Source organism: Calonectris borealis, chromosome 20 (genome assembly GCF_964195595.1).
Source record: "Calonectris borealis chromosome 20, bCalBor7.hap1.2, whole genome shotgun sequence".
Lineage (NCBI taxonomy): Eukaryota > Metazoa > Chordata > Aves > Procellariiformes > Procellariidae > Calonectris > Calonectris borealis.
This window is the reverse complement of record NC_134331.1, coordinates 4,767,102-4,777,468: the sequence shown is the minus strand read 5'-3', so window position 1 is coordinate 4,777,468 and position 10,367 is coordinate 4,767,102. Positions and strand designations below refer to the sequence as shown.

At 38.3% G+C, this 10,367-nt stretch overlaps 1 protein-coding gene across 1 annotated transcript in view; it reads left to right on the top strand.

Moving 5' to 3' along the window:
* Positions 1-377: 377 nt before the first annotated feature.
* Positions 378-10,367, top strand: part of ATAD5 (ATPase family AAA domain containing 5) — an 18,283-nt gene continuing 8,293 nt past the window's right edge. Inside the window, 15 exon segments of the mRNA XM_075170127.1 lie at positions 378-677; positions 1,619-3,408; positions 3,733-3,820; positions 4,411-4,581; positions 5,114-5,252; positions 5,742-5,826; positions 6,310-6,491; positions 7,332-7,489; positions 7,803-7,956; positions 8,190-8,483; positions 8,659-8,755; positions 9,663-9,714; positions 9,716-9,746; positions 9,845-9,990; positions 10,105-10,308. Of these exon segments, the coding sequence (XP_075026228.1) occupies positions 612-677; positions 1,619-3,408; positions 3,733-3,820; positions 4,411-4,581; positions 5,114-5,252; positions 5,742-5,826; positions 6,310-6,491; positions 7,332-7,489; positions 7,803-7,956; positions 8,190-8,483; positions 8,659-8,755; positions 9,663-9,714; positions 9,716-9,746; positions 9,845-9,990; positions 10,105-10,308 (3,657 nt within the window). The 5' untranslated portion in view covers positions 378-611.

Sequence of the window (10,367 nt, the reverse complement as noted above, 5' to 3'; positions counted from 1 at the left end):
CCGACCCCGCGGCGGCGGCGGCGGCGGGGCGGGGGGCGGCCGCGGGGCGGGGCGGCGGCACCGACCGTTGGAGCGGCCGCGCGCGGAGGGTGACGTCGGCGGGGGTGGGCTGGGCACGTGCTGCCAGAGAGCCCCGAGCCACCTCAGCGCGCTGCGCGCCGCCGCCGGTCCCGCGAAGTTTGGCCCCTCCCGCGTCCTGTGCCCCACCCGCAGGACGTCACGCGCCCCGCCCCTCTCCGCACCGCGGCGCGAAACCCCGACTGACAGCGGCGAAGCCGGGGGGGGGGCCGGGCGTGGCTCCGCCGGCACGTGACCGGGCCTGCGGGGAAGGGGCGGGGTGACCGGCTGCCGACCCGCGTCACGTGAGGCTGGAAAGCGGACGGCCGTTGGCAGCGCGAGTGGGTCACGTGGGGCGCCACGGCGCCGCCCCCTTCCGCGCGGAGGTCCGAATCTTGTCCCGCGCGCGCTTTTCTGCCCGCCTGGCTCTCGCTCCTGTCAGGCGGCGGCGGCGGCGGCCATCGGGCGGGCGGGCCGCGGCGGGGCCGCTCCATGGCCACAGCGCGCGCCTCCCCCCGCGGCTGAGGGCTCCGCTCCCCGCCAGCGCCCGGGGCATGGTGGGCAGGGTCGCCGTGGCCGCGGCGGCCGCCTCCCTGCCCGGGAAAGACGGCGACGCTCAGGTGGGGACGCGGAGGCGGGCCGGGGGCTGGCGGCGGTCTGGGGGGTGCAGCGGAGCGGCCGGGGCGGGGGCCGCGGCGGGCGCCCCTTTGTCGTTCGCGCTTGACACAGCGCGCCTGGTGCAACAGGGGCAGGCGTAAACCGCCGCCTGGGCGCGGCGGGGCGGCTGCGGTGCCCGGTGCCCGGCGCCGCGCCCTCGCTCGCAGCCTGACGGTGCGGTCGGCGCCCGGGAGCGCCGCGCAGCCCGCGGGCCAGGCTGTCATGAAACGCCTTCTTGGGGCAGCTCGGCGCAGTCCCCGGTAGCTTTGGGAAGAAGCGTTTTCAGTTTGACGATGTGATTTCGGAGGAGTTCAGTTTTTCATAAAGTAGGAGAGTTATAAAAGTCTTTGCGAGCCATCTTTCTTGGAGTCGCAGAAATAAATTCTCTTTTATGTTTGAATTATGAGAGATGAATTCTCTTGTATTCATTTTCTTTAAGTTTTTTAAAAGGTATAGTTTCTTAAGATATGTTAGATATTTACGGTGGGATCATACATCTTTAAGTGACATTGGAATTCTCTGTTGAGTGCTCTACAAATGCCCTGGCAAACATCTCAAGGCAACTAATACATAGATCGTCTGAATTGAAGTAAACTTTCTGAACTCTGGTATTATGAAATCTCAGCAGAGCTGTTCTGAAGACCTTGTGGTCACTTTCCATTTTGGCGGTCTCAAACCTACGTGGGATTTTTATTTATTTGAAATGGCAGAATCTTTATTTCAAGCTTAAACGGCTTTTGAAAACATGGAGATAAAGTTGTTGTGTGCACAGTCTTAGCGCATTGACATGAGTTTTTTATCCTCTGAAAAAGTACTAGTGTCACTAATATATACTGCTTTATATTACCATACTAAGTCATCTTAAGTTTTTAAAAACTAAGATTAACGTTGAACTTTTTTATAGCCATGCAAGAAACGGCGAGAGGAAGATGCTTCTGTAAAAACAATCACAAGATATTTTTCACCGTTAACAAAACCAGTGGATAAAGTGTTGTCACTACCAAAATCCAACAATATATTGGATTATTTTAAAAAGATGAAAGCTACATTACCAGTTGTAGCTGGAGAAAATAAAACACCGTTGGATGGTGATGACAAAGACTGTAAGTCACCTTTTAAACCACCTTTAAAGCGGAAGAGGAAAGGTAAGAGAGTTAATTTAAATAATAAGCTAAAAGAGATGAAAGAATCTGCGAATGAACATGAAATAGAAATTAGTAGTGATGACAGCAGAGAAACAACAGGACTGAAACAAGACAGTAATGATTTTATTGCTACTTGTACTTTAGTTGACCAAAAATGTGTAAGAGAATTAGCAGACGATAATGTGCAGAGCGAGAACTTCTCAAATGCTGTCATCTACAGAAAAAATGCGAAGAAAGTTGCTTCTGAAATAAATGGAACAAAAAGTAGGATAAGAAAATCAAGGAAAAGGAAGCACAAAGTAAATACGGATTTGTCTGACAGTTTTTCATCTGAAAACCAGCTGAATGAAAAGTGTAAAAAGGAAATTGAAGATAAGAAGAAGATGATATCTCCTACAATAGCAGAGTGCGACACTACTATTAGTGACTCCAGTTTTGAAGTTCATACGGACGATAAGACATCACAGGTAAATAATAGTATAATAACAGTGTCATTTGAGGACTTCTTGAAGAGTCAGGGAGAAAATAATGTAGATCATGTTGAAGAAGACACAAAGCCAACAATGGACAATTCTGCTACAGCAAATGAAATGGACAAAAGTGATAGTATTAGCGACCCAGAAAAGTGTGAGGAATCTCAACAGCTACCACTTAGAACAGTAACTGTCCTTGCACAAGTTCACTCCATTCCCCCAAAATTAGCTCCTTTACATAAGGAGCAAAAAGGCTCTAGGAAAATAGCTTCCATTTTTTTGAAGCAGAAAGGATGTGTAGGAGAGAAGGAAAGTAGCCCACCCCTCTTGGACAGCGAACAAATTGAACAGGTTACTCAGAAAAGAAAGTCTAATGTAGTTATTGAGGAAGAAGAATTAGAGTTAGCTGTACTAGAGACCACAGGGCCAGATTCTTTGAAGCCAAAATGTACTCTGGAAGAAAGGCATCAGTTTATGAAGGCGTTTAGACAACCAACGTCAGATGTGATAAAAAGTGGCGTTAAAAAGGCACCTGGAAAACAAAAGCAAGCCATTGGAAAGTCTTCAAAAGAAAAAGAAGGACCTGAAGCTGACACTGCTTCAAATAAAGGATTAGAAAGTGGAGTACCAGAAGATCATGTGGACAAATATACGCATTCTAGTCCTGAAAACAATAGAACTAAAACCAAAAGACCTAAAAAGTTTCAGAAAAAAGGAACCAGAAGAAGGAAGGCTTCAGAAACTAAGGAAACGAATGTCTCAAATACTAGCAATTATAATGAAGATGAGGATTCAGGAGCTAATGTTCTTACTAAGAAAAACACCTTAGATGTAAGAACTTCATCAAGTCCAAAAGTGAATGAGTTAAGGAGGAGTTTAAGGCAGAAGAAAATCAAAACATCAAAAAGTGTTACACCTCAAAAAAACAGGATTAGAAATACCTTTTCTGAAGATGAATTAAGTGGCTGTCCTTTTCAGACTTCTACACCAAAAGCAAGCAAGCGATACTTGAAGAAAAGTAACGTGTATAAAGCCGAGGTGATTACAGTGCCCTTTGATGGAAACAGCCCAATAAGGTAAACGTTTTAAGAGTATATTCTACCTTTTTGCACTTTGTTTTCCTGCAAGTACTTTAAGAGTAAGATATAATTATAAATTGATTGGAATGCATACCAAAGCTGCATGAATACTGATCATGTTGGATAATAATACAGAAGAACCAAAGTTGACTCTATAAATGTGCTTGCACTAAAAACATTAAAAAACAAACCACACCACCAATTGGGGGGTTGCTTCTGTTTGCAGCACTGTATTTTTAAAGGCTTTTGAAAATGAGTTTGAGAGTAACATTTCCCTTTATTAAAAAGTAATAACTTTGTAATACTGTTTTCCCTAATTAGAATGAGGTTTACACGTATCAATGCGACTACAAAATCAAATAAAGCTGAAGCAATGAAAAATGAAGAGTTTCACTCCAAAAATATAAAGGTAATTTATGTAACAGTTTGTGTTTCAGTATTTTCTCATTTACTATATGAATATAATTGTGTTAATATTCAGTGTTATGTGATAGTGTCATGTAATACAATATGACAGTTCTCAGATGCCCTACGGAAAGAGAATATCACTGTAATTTATGATAGAATTTGAGATAGTTTCTTGTACAGTTATTGTACCTTAAATTTTAAAATATATTTTTTTAGTGTAAATCTACTTTTCACAACAGAAAAATCCAATAAAACAGTATACTCATGTTCTGCAGGTTCTCAGGACAGGACATAGTGTTTGAGTACAGCAGAACAACTCATGCTTAAGAAAGTCACTGCCCATATTTCATTTGTTCTGAGGACGAATTGGAGGATCCCCTTGTAGGGCTTTTGCTCCCTTTTGAAAAGTATTTATATCATCTTGGTTTGCTCCTCCTTTCCATTCTTTCATTTTCTTTTTGATACCAATAAAATTTTATAAAAATCATATGCTTTTATGAATGTCAAAAATTATATTAATATGTGAAATACCTAGCAATTAATAGCAATATATTTGGTAAGTATTTTCGTCCTTTTGTACTTTGTTAACAGATAAGTGCTACTTCTAAAAGTACTTCTACTTCCAAAGCGAAACAGCTGATTGAAAAAGCAAAGGCTATACGGCATAATAGATCAAAGGTTAATGAAGACTTACCAACTCCTGTGAGGCGCTCATCTCGACAGCAAGCTCTTGCCGAAAAGAAAAAATTACAAGAAAATGAAGTAAGCCTGTATACTTTGTAGGGGGAAAAAATTTTTTTTATGTTTTTGTGATTCATTTAAGCAACAAAAATGTTTCTTATCTTGCAAACGATTCTTTTAAAGAATCAAATAAGGTAGATATCAATGCAATGGTATGGCAAATGTCCAATAGTAAAATAACTGCCAGGCATAGACTGGAAAGCTCATCCTAATGCAGATCTATAAAATACAGCACATGGTCACACTTCAGAAGTGACTGTTTCTCTTTCCTAATGGACAGCAAGGTGTCTGTTTCAAATGTGTATGTTTTAGACATTTAAACTTAGATAAGAGTAATTCTGGCCTTCATTTATATGTTGGAGATCTTATTCTGTATACTATTTTGGTGTAGACAACAGTAATAAAAGTCTTGTATAATCTTCAAATTATATTTGCTGACTTCTAAGCTCTCTAGCAGTTTCTTCAGTTTTTTCAGTATTGATCACAAAATTGTATTGTTAATAAAGGAGGAAAAGGTGTGTTTCCTTTCTTATTTTATTTGCTTTCCCTTTAGGAATCGGTAATAATTTTAGATTCAAGCCTGAGTAATGCCACTACTACGGTGCAGAATGTGAAGCAAAAGAATCTTCGGAGCTTAAATGATGTTTTGGGGAAAAAGTCTAGAAACTTGAAGGCTGCGAAGAACTCAAATGGTAATTGAGTTTTACTGAATGTGTTTAATTTTTATTACAGTTATTGATTATTATAACTTTATTTTATAAAGCTGCTTTTGCAGTACATTTATCTTTTCTGGTTTTTTTGTATAATATTCCAATATATACCTTTTATTTTATTTTTATGATATGAGTTAATAGTGCAGAGGTTATTTACATGTGCTGCTTTGATTTTTCTTCATTCAGAGAAAACTATGTTTGTTTGAAAAACTGCCAATAGTATACCATGTTTTGTTGTCTTCTAATTTAAGGGTTGGGTTTTTTTAATGTTACAGAAAATAACGTCTATAGTGGTGAAATAACTAGAAATAAAACTATGATTAATTTTTTAAAAATGCTCAGCTTTCCCTTAAGAAAAGGAGATTCCTAATGTTATTAAATGGAACATACAGATAGCGAACAGAGAAGCAAGGTTAGAATCCTATATCAGTGCTAATCTAATCATGATTTTGTTTTTTCTTTTTAAAGGAAAACTGGGATATCCACCTTCCTTCCTAAGCAGAAATGCTCAAAACTCTGCAGGTGAACCAATTGTGATCTTTGATGAAAGCAGGTTAGTTTTCAAAATTGCAGTTGCTTAAGAATCAAAATATATTTCAAGGTTACTTTAACATTCTCTCATTTTACAAATTTAAATACACTTATTGAAATGTGATATAAATGTTCATGGTTTTTATACTGATTAATGTGTTAATCTGCTTGCAAAATTTTGGGGTTTTTTTGGAGAGTTCCTCAACCATTGTTGAGCCATTTTAGATGGTTGAAAATGTAGTTGATGACTGATTAAAAAGAAATCCTAAGTTGCATATAAAAATACAAAACCAAAGAGGATTATTTTTTAAAATTAAAATCTCTAACACAAAATCTAAAATTAAATGTAAACTTACTACATTTAAATTAATTTAGCAGTTCTCCCAGACTATTTCTAACTTGTGTGTAGAAGTGAATGTGATTAGAACTACCAGCTATGTAAGGCTTACAACAGAATTTAATGTGCTTTGTTTTGTTTTTTTTTTCATTTCTATTTTCATTAAAGCCAAGATGCATCTGAAAATTCTCAAGATGATGATCAGTTCAGAGCAAAACGTGAATTCTTGATGAGCGGGTTGCCAGAGTCACTGAAAAGACAGATTGCAAAGAAAGCAGCAGCAATGGAAGCGTACTCTCTTGCAAGTTCATGTTTTAAGACGGTTGTCCATGTACAGCAGAAGGATGACTGTAAGCTTTTGTTCAGCCATTATGTAAATGTATATAATAACTTCTAGTAAATCTGGACAGAAAAGAAAAAACTTGAACAGCAGAACTTACTGTTATGACTGGAATAACTGGTAGTTTCCTCTTGTTTTATGTCGCAGTAAGAAAACAAAACTTACAAGCTTCCAGTGAGATGTTTTTGAATACACAATTTACAAATTAAATTGATGCTAAAGTAATGTATACATTTATCGACAAAGATGCAAAATTTTTAATATTTAGTTTTAAAAGTTAGTCTTTCAAGTTCCAATTTGGAGAATAAAGATCATGTTGGACTGATTGGGGCAGAAACCATTTCCTTCTGACAAAGGCAAAATATTTCTCAAAAGAGAAACAGTCCATTTCTTTCCACTAAGTGAGGGAGTGTACCACAATGCTCTTACGAAAGGGCGTGACAGAAAAGCAGAAGGTAGAACAGCACTTAACAGAGTTTATATTTGCAAACCAACCAATAAACAAACAAAATCCTTGGTGAACATCTGTCCTACAGGGACCCAGTGAGGGCACAGGTTGTTACGTAGAGCAAGCAGAGCCCAGGAGGAACTTACTGGAGAAGTGTTGTATGCAAAAATGTGCAAATTTGTTCTGCTTGTGGGAGGTGGAATTAATAAAGATAAAAAAGTTGATGCAGTGTAAGTTTAATAAGCTTGGCTTTGACATGATAAAGCAGTTACTTTAGTAGTAGTACTGTAGTTAAAAGCATTTACTCTTATTTGCTGTAGGGTGGTTTTGTCTGTGACTGTATCTCTGTTTTGTTAACAAAAGTTTCCTCTTGTTTTGTTTTTGGTGGGGGTTCTTTTGTAGGTTATCCGATGTGGAAATTGAAATCACCATCGTGTCCTCTATTAACTAAGCTAAGGAAACTGAATACTGAAGTCACTAACATCACTAAAATCACTCTCTCACTTGGTGAATTTTCCACTGTGAATTCAAAACTAACTGGAACCTGTTCTGCACCTGTGGTTAGTACTTTAAAATGGGGGCTTGTGTTACAAGAAAAAGAAAATTGAAATTATGTTGTTACTTGTTAGGACTTCTGTTGTTTTAAAAAATCCTGTAGTTTAAATCTGTTTCAGTCCTGTATTTTTTTTTTCCCTTATGTGCGGCTTACCCATTCTGCATCGTAACATTAGACAATTCTCAAGGCTTTCTGTTCATCTCTGGGTTTAACAAGACAGCTACCAATTTAAATTATGCAAAACTGTCATTGTTATTCTGTGCAATGTTTTCAAATAAGTTTGTTGGGTTTTTTTTGTATGTGTGTGTGTATTGCAGCTTTCTGGCCACCGACCAGTTTTTCCTCATACATTCAGGAAAGATTTACTAGATGAGATCATGTCTTCTAATTCTCAATTTCCTGTGAGAAAATACTTCTACAAGTTTCTGAAAAAGCAAACGGAACGGTTGGTTTTTGAAAACAGTATACAAGGTTAGTAATCTATATAGGGAAAAACAAACTCACACTCTTACTCTGTCTGGCATAAAAAGGCAACTTGGAATTTCCAGAAATATGTCTGTGAAGGAATACTGTTGTTGGAAATAAATTGGTCCTCATGTTTTAGGTCATTTTGACCAAATTCTTCAACTATGGCTTAAACAAATGTACGGTTGTAATGGATGTAGCTTGAAATTTTAAAAGGATGTAATCTTCTTTTTTCTTAGAAAGCAGAGATGGCACTGCAAATTCTGAGATAAATCAGAAACATTCTGAAAATTGGAAGGAAACCAAGAGGAAAAGAAAAGAAACGGAAGATCACAAATCAAAAAGAAGAAAACAAATTGAAGGTACAGAGACTGAAATAAAATCCAGAGTTTCCAGGAACCTTATTTCTCCCATGACTGGAGAAAAACAAGCAGAGACAAGACAAGCCACACATTTGGGAAAAAACAAAACTCAGAAACCAGATATTATGATAGAAGACACTGAATATTTATCAGAGCCAAATGCACTTTCAGGTGACTGCATTTCCTGTCTGATTTTAATTCTCTTTGCGTTGAGGGAACGTCTATATGATGTATGTCAGCTTTCTACTGTGATGCAAAAATTGTATCTAGTCTTAATATTCTATTAGACTTGATCAACTCTTTTGCATGAAGAACTATTTAAAAATGGATAATATTTTTTCTGTAGGTGTTGAAAAGGAAGACATGCTCTGGACAGAAAAATATCAGCCTCAAGATTCCAGTGAACTTGTAGGGAACAAGAAGGAAATTGAAAGGCTACACAGGTCAGAAGTGGGATCATGGATCCATTCTTAAAACATCATATTACTTGATTATGCTCAAAGAAGCAAAGTCATTATTTTATACTATGCTTGAATAACTCTCACAGGGTGTATGTTTGTGGCCTTTGTTTTGGTTTACTTACAAAAAGTTGCAGAAATAAGTTGTCAGTTGGTGTGAATGATCTTTTGGTCATAGTTTCTTTTACAGTAATACCTCGGTAGCTTGCATGGTATGGTACAAAAAACCCAACACATGAAATGATACGGTGGGCTGTGGGATAGAATGAAATACTTGAGTAACTAATGCCCTTACAATTTTAGTAAAAATTAATTTTTTCAGGTTATTTAAGCTTACACACTATGAATGAGAGAGAGCAACTTACCAGTACTTGTCTATACTTCCCTACAAGCATGCCTGATCCTGATCTTGATGCGCTGCCTCTGCTTTTGACAGTAATTTAGCGCTAAAGTCCATCTAATATATTGTGCTTTCCGTTAAATTTTCTGTATGGGTTTAAGTTATTGTTGTGGCTTTTACGTAAAATTTAAAGATCCATTTGACAAACAACACTAAACTATGAATGATAAAGCGTTTTCCTCAGTTTAAGTAGCTCACCAAGTGATTTGTTTTTATACCAGTCAACCAATAGAACGGAGAATGAAGAAGGAATCCTTTTTTACAAAAGAATCAAACAAACCCTGACCACTTGTGTGGGTTTGTTTTTTGTTTTGGGGGTGTTTTTTGTTCGTTTGTTTGTTTTTTTTTTTTTAAATCTGAAAGGACTTACAAGTTTCTGAGGGGTTTAACAAGTGGCTGATGTCCCCTAGTTTTATGTTCTGTTCCATCTGAATTTGGTTCACTTTATTCAGCAGTAGTTTTTATTTTTTGTTTTGTTCCTTCCTTTTATAGTTGGTTAAAAGAATGGAAAAAAAGAGCTGAGTGGGAAGAAAAAAGAAATCAGAAAGGGGGAAAAGGAGGACAAAGAGCATGAAGGTGCTGATAGAATTAAAAATAATATATATAGCTTCTTTTTGTTAAAGCTGGCATAAAAATGACATGAATCCTTTCTTTTTTTTTAAATAATTCTACAGAGTCTTTGGACAGCCTTGACTTTAAAGATAATAAATCTGATATTGAGGAAGAGACTAGCCTTTGCAATACAGTTCTCATAACTGGCCCACCAGGAGTGGGGAAAACTGCTGCAGTATATGCTTGTGCTCAGGAGCTTGGTTTTAAGGTTTGTAGAGTCCTTTCCTCAGTGCCATTTTTCTTATTTGTAACTAGTGATATGAAAGCATTCGTAATACAAGGTGTCTAAAATTTTTTTTATGTAAATTAAATACTGTTGCAGATATTTGAAGTCAATGCCTCTTGCCAGCGTAGCGGTAGACAGATATTGTCTCAGCTAAAAGAAGCTACTCAGTCTCATCAAGTGGACAAAAAAGGCATTAATGCACATAAGCCTTGCTTTTTTAACAGTTGCAGCAGTGCCAAGTCACCAAGTAAGCTTCATGGTTATATCTGGGTTTTTTTGTTTGGTTGGGATTTTGGGTTTTTTTTTTTGTTAGGGAAGTTGTTGTGGGGTTTTTAGGAACTGAGTTCCCAAAACAATTT